Source organism: Sciurus carolinensis, chromosome 2, assembly GCF_902686445.1.
Source record: "Sciurus carolinensis chromosome 2, mSciCar1.2, whole genome shotgun sequence".
In the NCBI taxonomy this organism is placed as follows: Eukaryota; Metazoa; Chordata; class Mammalia; order Rodentia; family Sciuridae; genus Sciurus; species Sciurus carolinensis.
This window is the reverse complement of record NC_062214.1, coordinates 98,731,567-98,750,206: the sequence shown is the minus strand read 5'-3', so window position 1 is coordinate 98,750,206 and position 18,640 is coordinate 98,731,567. Positions and strand designations below refer to the sequence as shown.

Here is an 18,640-nt window from a genome sequence, read left to right as displayed (position 1 = left end):
AACAAGAGCTTGACTGATACAGCAAAAAGATAAGCAAGGTAAAATTTGTAGGTCACCTTTTCAATCTTGCTGTATGTTAATAAAGGAACACAGACTTCAGAAAATCCTTCAGAGCCCTAGAAACTGGGTGTGTTTTTTTAACCCAGTAAGTCTGATGTTTTCAATTCTGTGAATATTTCAATGAAACTGACACGTGTGCATTAAAATGGACTGGAAATTATAATCTAGAGCTTATATATATTAACACTAATAATCACTGTATTATAGTTTATTATATAATTATACTTGTACATTATATACTGTTTTTAAGTTTTTATAGATGCTCCCCATCTGGGATGAAGGTACAAAATGGGTTAATATTGATTTTTTCCCTTTATCTTTTAATACACTTAATTCAGTAAGCTGCCATGTTCACTTTTACATAGTCCTCATTCATATAAGAATTGACACTATCCGTGAGAGATTAAACTTTGATGTCTTTTCCCAGATCTCCTTTTAAAATATACGCTAGGGACGGGAGGAAGTATATCCCTTATTATCATTTAAATCATCCCTTAAAATTACAGATATTCATCTTTTTAAATTACTAAGAGGAACCAGAAACGTATTCCCCCTCTGACTCTTCAACGTGTGGTGAACAAGATGCTCTTCTTAGTAACTGAATTTCCTGGTTAACTTAAAGGCTAAAATTGACACTGGGATTAAGTACACCATACTCAGTTTAACTACAGCTCCCTAAATCCTAACACCCTCCATCTCTCTCCTGAATCAAAGTCAGCTGCTACTGTGAACCCACACAATAGGTCCTGGTAGCTAATATTTTAACTCGTTTACTACGGTGATGGCTTTGAAATTAAGTATATGCATTTACTGACTGAATTTTTAATAATTCTAAGGTTGAGCCCATTATTATATTTTTCAGATAAAGAAGTTAAGTCACAATCACATTAAATGCTACTCAAGTAACTTGCACAGTCTTCTGTTAGCAATCATCTGGGCTTGTGAGACTCATCTGAGACTGGATAAGTCTTTTCTGTGTATAGCAGAGCAACTTTATAAACAGACTTGTATGAACACAAGTCCCTACCTCCTCCATCTTTTTAGCTAAAGACCTCAATTTTCCATCTATAAAATGAGAATCATGCCATCTACTTTGGGGGATATTGTTAAGTCCTTCTCAAATTCCTCTCTACAGGATAATCCTAAGGTTTCTATTTTTAAGAAATAGTTTTGTTTTTAACAAGGAAATTTTCTTTCTACATTTTTAAAAGGTATTAGAAGGAACGCAGTAAGAATATCCCTTCCCACAATTCCAATCCTATAGTTTCTTAAACAATTAGAGAACATAAAAGTTCTATGTAGGAAGTATCAAGAAAATTTGATACTTTTTGTGTTATGCTAACTGCTCAGCATAGGTCTTAACCAGATATGCTGAAACAGCAGCAGCCTAAAAGCACCGTACCATGCAACCAAAGGTCATGTTTTTAAAGGGTTAACCAACTCTTCTCAGTGATCCAACCAAACTGAGAGAGGAAAGGAGGGATAAAAACATGGCATGTAAATTCATGTAATTCCGAATGAGATCTGGGTTCTCAAAATACTATGAAATCCCGATGGTGTAGACAACTGTCAGGATGCTAAACTTAAGTACATCAGTTCTTCAATTCAGTCAATTTCCAAAATCGATGGTCTTGAAGCAATAGCAGCTTCCTCCCTACAAAGGAAGTTAGAAAACTTGTTTCCTAACAGTAATTTTAAACATGCCTCATATTAAAACAAATACAGTATATAGGAAAACAGCTCCAGAACTACCTTTCCTCACCTGTATCATTTCCCTTAATCTTCACATCAATAATGTTGTTTACAAATATGCTGTATATTTATTATAAGAATACAAAGGCAAAACCACACTGGAATTCAGATCTTCTAACACTTGGTTCAGAGATGGATTAATTTTCACTACCTGACACTGAAATAAAAAATTAGTCATTACTTTGTTACCCTAAGAATTTGTAATGTATTCCAATTTCTTTCCCTGAAAAAAAGATGAACTATTATTCAATATCCTTAATACACTTAGTCATAAATATAAAAATACAGAAACAAAATACTAAGCATATATTTCTCTTTAATTAACTACATCTCCTAATTAAGTAGTATGTGCAAAGAAAGTTAATTTTTTCCAACTAAAAATACTTCAGACTTTATTTAGCACCTTTGAATAATATGTAGGCACTCACTGAAAAATGTTTTTATTTTATGTATAAATAATGGGCAGATGTTATACCCATAAATTCTATTTTTCATAACAATTAGGGACTGTTTTCTTAAAAAAAGAAAAACTATACAACAAAATTTAAAAGATACTGGAATTTCTTTGCTTCTAGGTCATTGCTAGGCAGCGGGGAGAGGAAGGGAGCTTGATCTAACAGGAATCACAAATTAGAACTGAGTATTCTCTAAAGCAGAAATAATATAGTGCCATTTCAAGTAAAGATTATTCAGCTCTACTGGAATACATCCACAAATACCTGCCAAGAACAGGTAAACCAGGTCAAAATAGCCCAGCATAACTAGGCTTCATCATATTAGGTCATTATGCTCCTTTAAGCTAATAAATCAAAACAAAAAATACTGCAATAAAAATAAATGATTTTGAGATTGTCATACAAATTCTTAGCTCCTTGTTGTATCCCCCCTTCTATAACATAATAAAGGGAACATTTTAGGGCAATGAAAATTTTATTTTATATATCACTGGCCATGAATTTTTGTAATTAGTTATTACATAAATGCTGCCTAGTGCCATTATCCAAAAAGCATGACCATTCTGTCCATAATCCACTTGTGCATTTATAAACAGAATTTTCATGATTTACATACATAAGCACGTCTATCAATGAAGACGCTACAATGAGGTGCAATCTAACATTCATAATCTGATGCTTTGCAGATAGCAACATTGGAGAAAAGTATTTGTAATCACCTTCCACTTCAGTGACCATATATAAAAATCAATAATTTAGAATTAAGTTCTAAGTCTCCAAAGGAGATTTTCAAATGTACATATAGAAATGGTTACATAGATCGAGATTTTTAAGAAACATCCTCCATGTCCACATCCTCTTGTAACTGTTGTACCATTTTTTCTTCCAGCTGCTTTCCTTTGCCTTTAAATAAATAAAAATAAATATATTAGTTCAATGCGACCATACAGAATTTATATCAATACTTTATAAAGGATCCTGTGTGCTTTACAATATTAACCAATTCTAAGAAATTTAAGAGTAATAGCTAAACTTTTACAGACCTTATAAATGCATAAAGTAATAAGCATCTACAGACATTGTGAATTTCATCCTCATTAAAAACCCCATTTTAACAATAAGATAACTATGTTTAATTTCTGTTGCTTTGGGGGTGTATTTGGAAACAAATTTTGCCTACTTTGTTTAAACAGAATTTGGTACAAATATAATCTAGGTAGGACTTTTACACAAATATATTCTACATGCAGTTTCACAATTTGACCTTTAAGACTTAGGCAAAATTCCCCTCCCTCACTTTTAAGTAACGAACATAAGTAAATTAGAAAAAAGATTATACTTGGTGCCAGCTGAGTAAAAGACTGGTTTGCTAGCACCTCAAAACTTTGCACTCAAATAACTGCCCAAATGAGTGACTACCAGTAAGTTGCCATAAATAACAAAGAGAAAGTTTTAATACAAAAAAGTAGCCCTCAGATTTTAGTATCAAAATCACCTAGAGATCTACTAAGAGCCTGGGACTTTACATTTATAAGTTCCTCCAAGTCATTCCAATATGTACCAGAGTTTGAGAACACTAATAATCAAAACAGGTGTGAAGCAAAACTCTTTTATGAAATTATTACTCAGATCACTTTGTTTAACGTGGGAGAAATACTGTATGGAAGGGTATTATGAAGGGGAAAAAGAAACACCATATGCAACAGATTGGCCAAAACTGAGAAAAACTGATTTTTTTTTCTTGAGATAGGGTCTCACTATGTTGTCCAGGCTGGTCTCAAACTTATCAAGTGATCCTCCTGCCTCAGCCTCTGGCTTATTATATTTTTATAAATAAAATCATATTACAAGTGTACTATAGGAAATAAGTTAAATTTTTTAAAAATGCCCTTAGAAAATTAGCTGGTACCCAATTACATAGACCACAAAAACCTACATTTCATCTCTGTATGTAAAGCAAAGAACTCCCATGTAATATAGTACTCACCTGCAAGAGGGGCTCGGATAAGATGGATGTTTTGCTTGACTTCTTTTATATCCTGAACTTTCTGTAGCTCTTTATTTTTCTTCAGTCTAGGATGAAACATATCAATCCAAACTTAAGGTACTAAAAACTTCTTTAAGAGACATTAATTCATAGTATTGCTACTAAATTTCACTAAGTAAGCCATACTGATGAGAAATGCAAATTGGATGATTACCCTCTGTTATCTCCCTTTTCTTCTTCCCCTATCCCCATCACCCAGAAGGAGGGTCAGTGAACAGTCTATCATTTCTCTCAAATTATTCTCAAGTGGCCAAGTAATGAATTTTTCCACCTGCCTTGCATCTATTCCCAAATTTAAGGTAAAGTCACCTATTAAATCCTTGAGATGTACATTTTCTACTCCCATCAAATCAAACTCAAAAAAATTGTTTTCTAAGGCAGGCATGGTGGCACCCACCTATAATCCCAGCAGCTCAGGAGGCTGAGGAAGGAGTACCTCAAATTCAAAGCGAGACTCAGCAAAAGCGAGGCACTAAGCAACTCAGGGAGACTGTCTCTCAAAAATAACAAAATGTGGGGATGTGGCTCAGTGTTTGAGTGCCCCTGAGTTCAATACCCATTACCCACCCCCCCCAAAAAAAAAACACTACCAACTAGTTCATTCACTGTATTCCTCCTGGGGCCTGGTCTGACACAAAATGGGTGCTCAATATATATATGCTGAGTGAATGAAAGATATGATTAAAGAGTTAACAAATCTCAGGCATCAATTTCTATTATATACATATGGCAATTTACTATCTGTTAAAGTCTCTAGGTCTTTTCTTCTCAAATAACAAGCTCTGTGTGATGTGATCTTCTTTAATCAGTAATTAGAAGAGCACAAAACACCAGTAATGGTCAACAGAAGTGCTAACAAACTAATTCTCAAATATCCAGGCCCCTTTTCTGATATGCTTTAACATTTTTTTAAGCCACAGAGCTTAAAAACTTCAATGCTTTGACAGACTTACACAATGAATAGATTAAAAGCAAATGTTCTTGATTCAGAGAAAGAGCTAATTCTGGGTTGGAGCAGGGAAAAGTACAAAATGAAGCTTAAAAACTTCTTGTTAGCCATAAAACAGCAAAGCACTCAAAGAAAGAAGAGGAACTGTCAAAATGGAATGGGAATCTTGTCTGAAAGAACTCCCACTAGTCAAACTCAGGCCATCAAAACAAATCATGACAATAAAGAAGTAACCCTGTGAAGAACATGAGAATCCATGAATACACAGATAACATATAAATAAATGAATAAAGGAATGATTTTGAAATTGGGAAGAAAGGGAAAGCTCTTTCTAACTTGAGAAAGCCAACTAGGAAATGTACAAGAAATGATACAATTAGAAATATCACCATTTGGCAGCAATTGCAATAGTAAATACTTTAGGTAAGATCTCTAATGCATGCTAAAACAGTAGGTACAAATTTAAGGAATATCCCAATCTTCAGAGTCTCCATATATCATCCATATCAATTACTAAAGAGGAAAATAACAGTAACTTTCCACAGGAGAAACCTGGCAGACACCAGCTTAACTAAATGATCAAATTCACAGTAAGGTGACATCATGTACTTCCTAATGTGATGCATGCAAACACACATTCACTCCTGTGATATTCCTGCCAAGGTAACTAACCTGAACCCAATCATGAGGAAAACGTAAGACAAACCCAAATTAAGAAACATTCTCTATAAAAAGAACTCAAAAAACTTAACACCAAAAAAACAAATAACCCAATCAATAAATGAACAAAAGAACTAAACAGACATTTCTCAAAAGAAAAAATACAAATGGTCAAAAAATACACAAAAAACTGTTCACTATCACTGGCAATCAGAGGAAGAGCAAAACAAAACTACACTGAGATTTCATCTCACTCCAGTCAGAACAGCAAACCATCAAGAATACAAATAATAAATGCTGGTGAGGTACAGTCATACATTGTTGGTGAAACTTTAAAAAGAGTATAAAGTAAAAAGAATAAAGTATAACCACTTTGGAAAACAGTATGGAGATTCCTCAAAAGACTAGGAGGAATCACACCATATGACCCAACTATCCCACTCTTTACTATTTTCCAAAAGAAGTAAAATCAGCATACTATACTGATACAGTCATATCAGTGGCAATTCACAACAGCCAAGTTATGGAACCACCCCGGGTGCCCACCAACAGACAATGGATAAAAAAATATGGTAAATATACACAATGGAGTTTTATTCAGTCATAAAGAATTAAAATTATGGCACCTGCTGATATACAAATGGAACTGAATAACATTATGCTGAGTAAAATAAACCAGACTCAGAAAATTAAGGATCAAATGTTTTCTCTTACACACAAAAGCTAGAGCAAAGTAGGGGGAAAATGGGGAAGGGTCCCAAGAAAATAGAGGGGAGCCCAGTGGAGTAGAGAAAGGACATTAAGGGGGAAAGAGAAAGGATAGGAAAAGGGAAGAAATGTGAGATGCAATTAACAAAATTATGCTATGTATATATATATATATGAATATACCACAATGAATTTCACCTCTACTTATAGAGCTTCAAATAAAGAAGAAACAATAAATAAATAGAAGACCAGTAAAGTAGAAAAAGGGAAATAGGGAGATGGAGGAAAGGAGGGAAAGAGGAAGCAATGGGGACTGAAATGGAGCATATTATATTCCACGTATATATGATTGTCAAAATGAACCCCACTACCATGTATACCTAAAATGCACTAATAAAAATTCTTTTAAAAAAAGGTGGGGGGGAACATTCCATAATATAACAACCTGTACTCTTCAAAAATATCAATGTAATATTAAGACAAACAAAAGATAAGAAACTAACCAGATTAAAGGAGTCAAGAGATATGACCACTAAATGCAATGCATGCTCCAGGATTTTTCTGTTACTATGAAGGACACTATGAGTACAACTCATGAAATCTAAATCAGGTATATAATAGTATTGCAGCAATATATAATAGTACTGCAGCAATGTTTATTCCCTGATTTTGATAACTACACTGTTTATGAAAGAGAATGTTCTTATTAAAGTATACTCAGGAAGAAAGGGCATTACATCTTCAACCTACTATATAGTGTCAAGGATTAAGTAAAATGCTTGATAAAATGATAACAGAATATATGACAGTTCTTTATACTATTCATTCAAGTTTTTTGCAAACTGAAAGTTACATCAAAATAAAAGTCTCAAAAGATAGTAATGCTTCTAAATATTTACTAGTGATCATTTTTTCTGGAGTTACTCTATAAAATATTCATACCTGTTCATTATAAATTTAGCTTGGCGTTTCTGTTTGATCTCTTCAACTCTCTTCATTGCATCAACTACAAAAAAAATTCAAAAAAATCAGCAAATGCATGTACACTCAAGCAGTACGATTATAATCAAACAGTGCTTTAACAAACATTTGTTATTTTGATTTAGGAATAGATTTTAGTGGAAAAAATCCACGGCAAAAACAATCCCTACTGAAAAAGCTCAGAAAGGTATATACTTTGAGTTGACATCACTGTCAACCTTCTCTTTCACAAGTATCATCTCTAATTTTTATTCTGCAAAGCCTTTACTGCTGTTAAACTTTTCTTACACTTTAAGTCAGTCTAGTGCTTTTCAATTTTATTCTAGAGAGCTTGGATTATTAACAACTAATCCCACTTTCAGTTTGTAATCTCCATAAACAAAGAGCACTTTTCTAGTCATATTTTTTTCAAGTGCCTGGGATATGGCCTGGGCATGATAAATAGTAGTAAAATGAACCAATCAACCAATATTGCTACATTCTCAACCACCATAACTAAAGGAACTCAAGAAAATGAGTTCAATTGTATTCCAGAATTTATATCGGGTACTGCCCAATATAAGACAAACCACATATATAATTTTCAAGTGCACAGTAGCTCTATTTAAAAAAAAAAATAGAAAAGGCACAGGTGGAAATAAAAGAATAAATCTTGTTTAGCTCAACATATCCAAAACATTGTCATTTTCAACATGTAGAGCAACATAAAAAGTTATTAATCAGATTTTATTCCTGTTTTCATACTAAGTCTTCAAAATCCAATATGAATTTTACATTTATAGCACATCTTAATTCTGACTAGTCACACATATATGAAAAATGGTGAGTGCTGGGAATGAACAAAGTCCTTAGAAGAGTTATATATTTTTCTGGAACACTACTGACAATTTTTATTATATAAAACAGTAAGAAACAATTTTTAGATTCTCATACTATCTACCAGCAGATCTTTTTCAAAAGTCTATTTTTAGGATCCCAATACAAAAGAATAACAGAATCTGTACAGAAAGGAGAAAAAAAATCAATGGAACACTGCTTCTTACAGAATTTACAGAATGGGGCTGTGTAATGAGTGGGGCTAGGGAATGAGACTCTTTTATAATACCTGAACCAATTACCATCTAATGGCAATAAAGTAAGAGTACTCAATAAAAGAGGGCAGGGGCTATGTGTGACATATTCATCTTTGTATACCACAGGCAGTGCTTATTAAATGTATACGGAACTGAAATAAATTAAGAAATGCAGAGAAAGTCTATTAAAGATTTACAGAATATAGTAATACATCTCATGAGCAATGCAAAAAATATGAAATCAGCAGGGAGTAACTGAATATCCACATGACTAAAGTGAGCTATACATTTCAATTTCAACATCAACATAAATACCCATCAAATAAAAACACTTACAAAATATGTAAAAATGAACTGAGTTGTTTTCAAGTAACAACAAAAACAAAACAACAAAAAAAGGAAAAGAAATCAAAAGTCAAAATGAAATAACACTGTAACACTGAATGAGGTCCAGAAATGCTTTAGAACCTTTCAATGATGTCCTGCTGAGAGTACCTTTTAGAATCAATTTGAGAATTATAAAAGTTAATAACCCCTAGATAAACTGTAGAAATCCTTACGTTTGAATCAATGCTATTTCCTTACTAAATAAACCCAATGAACTCAACTGCTTTTCAGAAATTAGTTCTTCCTCTAATTATAAAAAGAAGAGAAAGACTTTAGGTGGGAAAATAAGATAAAGGAAAGTGGAGGTAGGCAGAATACCTAGGACACGATATAGAAAAGGCAATTCCAAATCTGGAAAAAAAAAAAAAGGTCCAGAAAGATAAACAAAGCTTTTGAAGGTATCAAATACTATTTTAAAGATTCACAGCTATTTCACTACTTCTTTCTCTTAAAGTCTCTTGATTCACTGGGGAAATGTGATGAAAGGAATGACCTACCTCTATGATCCATCAAGAAAGTGACAAAATTTGTGGAATTCTAAGCCTTAGGGACTTCTAGTTAACAATCCATGTTACCCCACTCAATACTAGAAATGGCTAAAGGCATAAAGACAGCCATGGGACAAAGAGAAGACAAGGCCAAGGGCCTGGACCCCACATCAACAGTGGAATCTACAAGCTCTCTCAATAGTCTAAGTTTTACCACACATGGGACTTTTTTCTTTAAAGTCTCTGCCTTCTTCATGGGGTGGGAGTGGGGGCCTATATATTGTTTTAAATTTCAGTAAAACCTATAATTTCATTTTTACCTACGTTAAATACTTAGAAGTTCTCTTAGGAAAATTTGCAATAATCTTAAATGCTGTATTTTTTTTCCCCTCAGTGCTGAGGATGGAACCAGGTCTCAAGCATGCTAGGAAAGCAGTCTACCACTCAGCTACACTCAGCTACATTCCTAGTCCGGTATTTTTTGAAGTATTAAGCCTTATAATGGCTACAAAATACAGATTATAATCCTAAACTAAATGATCTAAACTTGTAAAGTGCATTGGGGCTTTATGTGTATTTTAAATGTGCCACACTCAGCTCAAGAGTATTTTTCCTTCTCTGTTGTTTCAGAGTTTTGTTATATTTTTGACACATCTGTGTGGGCACTTCAAATTTTAAAATTATATTATTTTTATAATGGAACCTCAGCCAACTCTGTAAAGGATTTCAGATAGCTCATAATTAAATATATAAATACAACAACCATTAAAATGAGAACAAAAGAATTTAAAAGCAAAGCAATGAAAATTACAAATTTAATAATTAAACAACAAACTGACATTTAAAGTTATAGTAACACCCTAAACCAGTCTCTCCTGAATATTCCTTGTATTCCTCTGTGACTTACTAGTTTTATTCCATAGTTCTCGCTGGTATTTGACAGGTTCATTTCTACGTTTTTCAAATTCAAATGAATTATCCTGCAAAAAGAAACACAGGGTTGGTAAGAGAAGTAGAAAGGAAGCAGTTCTTAAAACATCTTCCTTTTCATAAAAGTTCTGAGGACACACATTAAGATTTACCACTCCCATGACACTGAGTGTGATCCCAGAAAATATAGGTTTTCAATCTTTTTCTCCTTTATATACCTCCATTTATAAGACGTTTAACTTATTGAAAACATTTCTCTACATACAGGTGAGTCTCAAAGGAAGAAGAGTGGAGAATATTACAACGGTCTCTTAGAGGAGTATGTAACCATGTTGGGAATTATATATAAACTGGGAAAGTTTCCCCAATTTCCAATTCCCAGGTGAGATTCACAGTCAGAAAGCTTTATTAGGTTAAATCATACAAAGCTGCCATTTTTCACAGAACAAAAAAAAGTCAAACATCAAGAATTTCACAGGGTTCAACTTAAGTATCTATCTATTATGGAAAAAGGTATAAAACTAGACATTTGCACAATATAACCTCCACCCTGCATTTCTTCGGGTCCCCTCCGAATGTTGACATGCTAGTTGTTTTTAGATAATTAATGATCCTATTAATCTTAAAACATGCCTAACAATTTTGGGAAAGCAACAAGTATTTCTTGGTTTTCAAATCTGTCTCACATAAGCATATGGAACATCACCAACTTTGTATTTAGCTATTTCACTTATAAACACCTGCCTTTCTTCAGATCACAATAACCTCAGCAAAAAAATAACTGGTAACCAGCAAAGACTAGGACCGTAATTTTCTTCACTTGCATTTGAGGTGCTTTGCTGCTTCTTGTCCATACTGAACATTATTTTTGTGACAATAATTATGATTGCACTTGCATCCTATTTAATAATATTTCAAGTTCACTGAAACACTCTGGTGCTAGGAAGCCAGAAAAGGGATTCATACCAAACATTTGTAAATATCAGCTTTAAGCAGTACAGAGCGAAAGAGGTCATAGGTTCTGAGAGAAGAGAAGGACATAGAAGATGGGGACAGTTTAAAGATCATACTCCTCAAAGGTAGCCCAGGCTATAGCCTTCATCTTCTCCCTTTATAGGGAAGAAACATCAAGAGATCCTTTAATCAACTCAACAACAGCAATATGATCAGGATGACACACCCAATGCAATCTCCCCAACTCTTGACTTCCTACTATTCCTCTTAGCACCCATACTATCAACAATTCCTCTGTTCTCAGACACAAAATCCAGTTAAGGAAGTTGAGAAACTGATAAATGAGTCTATTACAAACCTCATTTAAGTCTCATTGTCATATAAGAATCCTTTAATTTTTTTTTTTTTTTTACGTTTACATAGGGTAATGATGTTTTTTTTATTTTTCCCCTCCCCCCCACCCCTCCCACCCCTCCCACCCCTCTTTTCCCTCTACACAGTCCTTCTTTCCTTCATTCTTACCGCTCTCCTTAGCCTAACTCTAAACCTAACCCTAAACCTAATGCTAGCCCGTCCCACCCCCCATTATATGTCCTCATCCGCTTATCAGCGAGATCATTCGTCCTTTAGTTTTTTGAGATTGGCTTATCTCACTTAGCATGATAAGGAATCCTTTAATTAATCTAACTGCTTATCGAATCCTTGAATAGCATAAATCAATTGTGTTCCTATACACAAATGATGAATCAACTGAAAGAAATTAGAAAAACTATCCCATTCACAGTAGCGTCAATAAAAAATAAATACTTTGGAATCAATCCAACAAAAGAGGTGGAAGACCTCTACAATGAAAACTACAGAACACTAAAGGAAGAAATAAAAGAAGACCTTAGAAGATGGAACAATCTCCCATGTTCTTGGATAGGTAGAATTAATATTGTCAAAATGCCCATACAACCAAAAGCACTATACAGATTTAATGCAATTCCTATTAAAATTTCAATGGCATTCTTCATAGAAACAGAAAAAGCAATCACGAAATTCATTTGGAAAAATAAGAGGTCCAGAATAGCCAAAGCAATCCTTAGCAAGCAAAGTGAAGCAGGAGGTATCACAATACTGGACCTTAAACTATACTAGAGTCACAATAACAAAAATGGCACAGTAAGAGCCAAAACAAATATGAAGACCAAACCCACATATATACAATTATCTCATACTAGGCATAGGCACCATAAACACACATTGTAGAAAAGACAGCCTCTTTAACAAATGACGCTGGGAAAACTGGAAATCCATATGTAACAGAATAAAACTGAACCCCTATCTCTCACCCTGCACAAAACTCAACTCAAAATAGATCAAGGACCTAGGCATGAGACCAGAGACCCTGTGCGTACTTGAAAATGTAGGCCCAACACTCCATCATGTCAGCTTAGGAACTGACTTCCTCAACAAGACTCCTAAAGCACAAGAAATAAAATCAAAAACCAATAAATGGGATGGTATCAAACTAAAAAGTTTCTTCACAGCAAAGGAAACAATCAAGAACATGAAGAGACAGCCTACAGAATGGGAGAAAATCTATCCCACCTGCACCTCAGATAGAGCTTTAAACTAAAGGATATACAAAGAACCCAAAAAAATATAACACCTAAAACCAAATAACCCTATCAATAAATGGGCTAAGGAACTGAACAGACACTTTACAGAAGAAGAAATATGAATGATCAACAAATAAATGAAAAAATGTTCAACATCACTAGCAATTACAGAAATGCAAATGAAAACTACACTGAGATTTCATCTAATTCCAGTGCAATTTGGTGCAATCACTCTGGAAAGCAGTATGAAGATTCCTCAGAAAACTTGGAATGGAACCACTACTTGACCCAGTTATCCCATTCCTCGGTATATATCCAAAGGACTTAAAATCAGCTAACTACAGTGATACAGTCACATCAATGTTTATAACAGTTCAATTCACAATAGCTAAGCTATGGAACCAACCAAGGTACACCTCAACAGATGAATGGATTAAGAAGAAAATGCAGTATATATACATAATGGAATATTACTCAGCCTTAAAGAAGAATGAAATTATGGCATTTGCCCATAAATGGATGGAACTGGAGAATATCATGCAAAGTAAAATAAGCCAATCCCAAAAGACAAAAGGCTAAATGTTTCCTCTGATATGCAGATTCTAATACACAGTAAGGGGGAAGGGGTGGGGGGGAAGGAAAGGAAAGAAGTTCATTGGATTAGACAAAGGGGAATGAAGGCAAGGGAGAAATGGGCATAGCAAAGACAGTAGAAAGAATCAGAATAACTTTTCTATGTTCACATATGAGTACATGACCACTGTAACTCCACATCATGTTCAACCTCAAGAATTGGATCCTAATTAGAATAAAGTATACTCCATGTATGTAAAATATATCAAAATGCAGTCTACAGTCATGCATATCTACAAAGAATAACAACAACAAAAATCCTTCAACAGCAATTTCCAATTGTGCCCCAATCCTCTTAAATGATTCTCCTTTGTTTCTAAGAGCTAAAAAATAGTTTTATGAGGATAAGAAAAAACTTCCTACAAAATTGGGAATTTTTTCCTTTTCAAAAGTCTACAGAATGATGGTTTTTAGGATCATGTGAGAATAAGATTATTTCCATAACCAAATATAATAAAACACTCACAATCATGTTATAAGAATCCCTATTATGGTTAATTTGATCACATACAAACTAAATCTTGGACAATATAAAAATCATATTAACAGTTAAGTAAACTTACCACTGTAAGTTCTTTACCAGCTGCTTTCCGGAATGCTTTAGTCCACCTGACCTTGCGAGGATTGCGCTTCTTTTTAAAGTTCTTATGACATTTGGATTTACAAAATCTGAATACCTATAAGAAAATTAAGTTAAAGTACTGAAAGGTCAATGTTAAAAATTGTTCTACCCTTGTAAGACAAAAAAATGCTATGAAGTATGAGAAATAACAATTTCCATTCATAATTCTTTCTACTTACTCAGAACACCATTTAGTAACATGAGAGACACATCAGAATAAATGAAAATAGAACTGGTTTGTGACCTTTAAACATTAACCGACTAAAGGCTAAGGAACCTGAAATATAAATAAAAGCTACCAATCATTTTTATCAAATAATAATAAAATCTTACAATGATCTTGAATAAACGAGAACAGTTTTAATAAAAGCTATTTTAAGTCCCTTTCGAATCAGGATAATTCTCAAATTAACATTCTATTTATTCCAATGGGGGCAAAAGTTTCAATCACTTTGAAATCTCCTTTGATTCTTTTCATCTTTCTTGTTAAAAGCACAAAATTTCAAAGCAAATAAAACTGACACTAGATTTTGTCTTCTAAAGAATGTACTGATAGATTTAATAATACGTCTTTAACACATTGATTCTCCACCTTCATCCCCAAAGACACGATCCTTTAATTAGTAGTTAACTTATAACTTAATGATACTTCAATGTGTCCCTGAAATGGAGTATGAAGATTTGTTTTATAAGTCTAAACTGCATTATTTTAAATCTTAATACTGTTTACTTTATATACATTGTTCTATAGGGAACTTCAAGCAGGTGACGACTTTTATATACATTATTCTATACGAAACTACAAGCAGGTGACTACACACAGTAGGACACCTTTCTTTACACCTATCTACACACAAACCTTCTAGAGAGCCCTCTTGAGATATGAATGGCAACATTTAGTTAATTTCAAATCACCCAAAAAAACATGAGAACTACTACAGGCTCCTAAAGTAACCCACAAAGCAACTGTTATCAGTAAATTGTATTTTAGTACTTTCAGTCCAAATATTATCAGCTTTAAAGTAAAACCTCTAACATTTAATACCTAATAGATTAGCCCTAAGCAAATCTTCATTTCTCAGTTACCTAATGATGGGTTTGAACTTGTTCTGGGTCTTCTCAACTCCAAATAGAGGCAATGAGAAGTCTACTTGACTCCACAGTTAATAGGTATTACCTGAAAAGCTCAATGAAGTATTTGAAGAAACTGGAGTCACTGGAGATGGGACAGGAATTGAATTAGCAAATAATTCGATTAGCAAATAACCTGCATGCCTGAGGGTGTACTAGGTAATAGGAATACTAGAATAATTAAAACATAGTACCCTATCTCAAGAAGCTTAGTCTAAGAATGTATCACTTTAGAAAGAAAAAAGATTGAGATTGGACCAAGATACAATGAGATTTAAAAACTATATAAATAATGTATAAAGTAATAAAAAAAACACATATAGGAAGTGGTTAAATCTATGAAGGAGTAGGCAATGGATAGACTGTGCATAAGTCAAAGATTCATAGGCTCACGTTTTCCTTTTCATCTAGTCCCGTCATCTTCAGTCTTCAACATGCAAATCACTGATTCAAAGACTACCCTAGCCTAATGTTGTTCGAACCTTTCTTTTTCCACCAATCCATCCAACATTTATTAAGCTCTCATTAATGGTGTATTAATTTTTCCTGTTTATAAAGTATGGGAAAATATAGAGCAATAGCACTACCTTTGCCCTATGAAACCACCTCAGAAGAGTAAGAAGAGAGGTAACTATGAAAAATAGTCTCAAGAGCTAAGAAATAAAGGCTGAAAGACTAGTTAGGAGGCTAAACAGGTGACATATCTAATCCAAACTAGAATAGAAGAGCAGAAAGAAGGTAAAGACATCATTATTCTTGCAAAGGCAGAAAGAATGGATAAGACTTGAAAAAGTAGACACAAAAAAAAAAAAAAAAAATCAAAGATTCAATGACTCTCCATTTCTAACAAAACTACCTGAGCAAGAGAGGGTGGCATTAATTCAGAGAGCAAAAAAATTTGAAGCAGTAAGAATTTCTCTTTCAGTAGGTCCACTGAGATACATGCAGAACTTCCCCTCCAGTGGAAAATACAGATATGGAACTGAGGAGCTACAGATTTAGGAATGAATCATCAACATAAAAAAAGATGAGAAATCTTTGTCAGTGCTTCTTGGCCTCTACCTCTGCTAATTCCCCTAATCAACTGTTTTGGGTCTACTGGTCTTCCTCAGACCACTCTGACTTCTAACCAATTCAATACTGTTCTTGCTAGCAATACAGACTTCCTCATCAACCTGAACTTCCACTGTGCCTACCAAATCAATACCCAGCTCTCAACAACTCTCATGATGTTGTTACAATTCCAACAACCAGCTGAAAAGCACTGCTGGATAAAAATCATTAAAATCTTGATGACCAGATCATCTATAAAACCACATTGCCCACTAGGAATGAGACCCCAATCTCGCATTTTGTTTTTTGTTCATTTTTATAAATTTCTATGTTCCTGACAGCAAGTACTCAAAATCATCTACATGCTTTAAGTTCCCACACAGAGGTTTGGTCCCTACCTTCCAGTAGTACCCCTTGCTCTTAATTTAATGAGGTTAATATCTTTGGTCTATAACAGAGATATAAAGTCATGAAATAGTAGGAAATACAATTTTATGTCAAAATCGCGTTTCAGATCCTCTTCCCCTCCGCAACAAAGGTTTCAACTCCATAGATGTATGGAAACCAGGAATCTGTATAATTAACAAGTGTCCAGTAATTCAGACACAAATGTTAAGACAGGTTCAATTCTGGGAAATGGAGGAATGAGGTTCATTCTGATATAAGAGGGAAAATTCATGTATGATTCACATAGTCTTTCACATCTAGGCCTCACTTCTATATTTATGTTCACAGGTTTCTATCTGTATCCGTAGCCCTCCCCAAGCCTCTATCATTTACAATCACTTCCTCAGAGATATAATTGCTCTGTTCCGTATCTTTGCTCAAACTTTTCACTTTCCTTCCAACGAGAATGTCCTCTCCTTTCTCCACTGAGTTACATCCGACCTTTTTTAAAATTTTGAGGCAGGCCTCACTAAGTTGCTGAAGCTGCCCTCTACATTGCAATTCTCCTGCCTCTGCTTTCTGAGCGGCTGGGATTACAGGCGTGCACCACCAAGCCCGACTGCTCTCTTTCTTATGCAGTATTCAAAATCAGGTATAAATGTCACCTCCCATTCTAACTTTCTCCATACATGACTCTCGGCAACTCACCTCCAGTAACTCTACGTAACTTTCCCATTAAGCACATGCAACGTTTCCATCAGCTCTACACACTAAGGACAGTCCCCACCTCTTGTTCGTCCCTAAGGACACGGTCCTTAGCATGTGCTTGATGAGACATGAGTTCAACAGTTCACTGGATTCAAGAATGGGTCCAGGCTCAATAATAATCAAAAAGCCCCAACAGACCTCCCCGGTTCCCCGTCGTGCTGGCCAGGACCGCTCCTGAATGCCAGCGCAGCCGATCCCGTCCAGGGTGGCCTTGGTGGCAAGATCCGCTCGCGACAACAGAAAGCAGCAAATCCCCAAGTTGGAACCAGAGGCCGGAGAAGTTGACTAAAGGGGCCCGCCAGACAGAGCAGCGCGAAGAATCCAGGCCATACCCCGCTGGCCGCACAGAACCCGGCGCCGAGAGGGCGCGCCCTGGGCCCGCGGGAGCGCGGCTGGGCAGACGCTGGCCTTGGCCGCCTCACCTTGCAATCATTGCGGACGAACATCATGCCGTGGCCGGGGTAGATGGGCCCGGAACAGAAATAACACTTCTCGATACGCATGTTGAACGCGCGTGGAAACCCACCCACCAAACGGCGAGCTGGGGAGGAAGTGACGCACTGCGTCACAGGAAGTGATTCTCGTGCCCGCTCCCGACCCGGAAAAGGCAAGTGTTTTCAGCTGGATGTTGAGAGCCCTTGAGATGCTGTGGGAACACGACGGCGCCTCCCCGCGGCCGCGCGAGCAAAAGCGCGGTCGCTTGGCGCAGGCGCAGAGCTGCAGCTTGGTCCGACTGGGAGTGCCAGTCAGGTGCCACCTTCGGCTCACTGTCCCACGCCCAGTTTTTTCGTTGGCGTTTACGCATGTCTCATGTCTTTTTTTTTTTATTGTGCTTTTCCCACAGTGCTCTGCACACCTTGGGCTGTCTCTAAGAACTCGAATTTCACTGCCCGCCCTGAGTTCTGTCCCAGATTTGGCAGGTGTAACAAACGTGTATATTTGTGTGTCTTTCTTACTCCCTATTCTTTCATTATTTCATTATTCTTTCATTATTCTGA

The 18,640-nt window shown here is 35.4% G+C and overlaps 1 protein-coding gene across 1 annotated transcript; it reads right to left on the bottom strand.

Annotated features, from left to right (window-relative positions):
• Positions 1 to 2,108: 2,108 nt before the first annotated feature.
• Positions 2,109 to 18,220, bottom strand: Rsl24d1 (ribosomal L24 domain containing 1). Its single transcript, XM_047542173.1, has 6 exons — positions 18,065 to 18,220; positions 14,245 to 14,358; positions 10,468 to 10,540; positions 7,574 to 7,637; positions 4,255 to 4,340; positions 2,109 to 3,170 (listed from the first exon to the last, which is right to left on the bottom strand). Exons 1-6 carry the CDS (start codon positions 18,143 to 18,145, stop codon positions 3,097 to 3,099), a joined length of 492 nt encoding a protein of 163 aa, XP_047398129.1. The 5' UTR covers positions 18,146 to 18,220; the 3' UTR covers positions 2,109 to 3,096.
• Between the last annotated feature and the right edge of the window lie 420 nt (positions 18,221 to 18,640).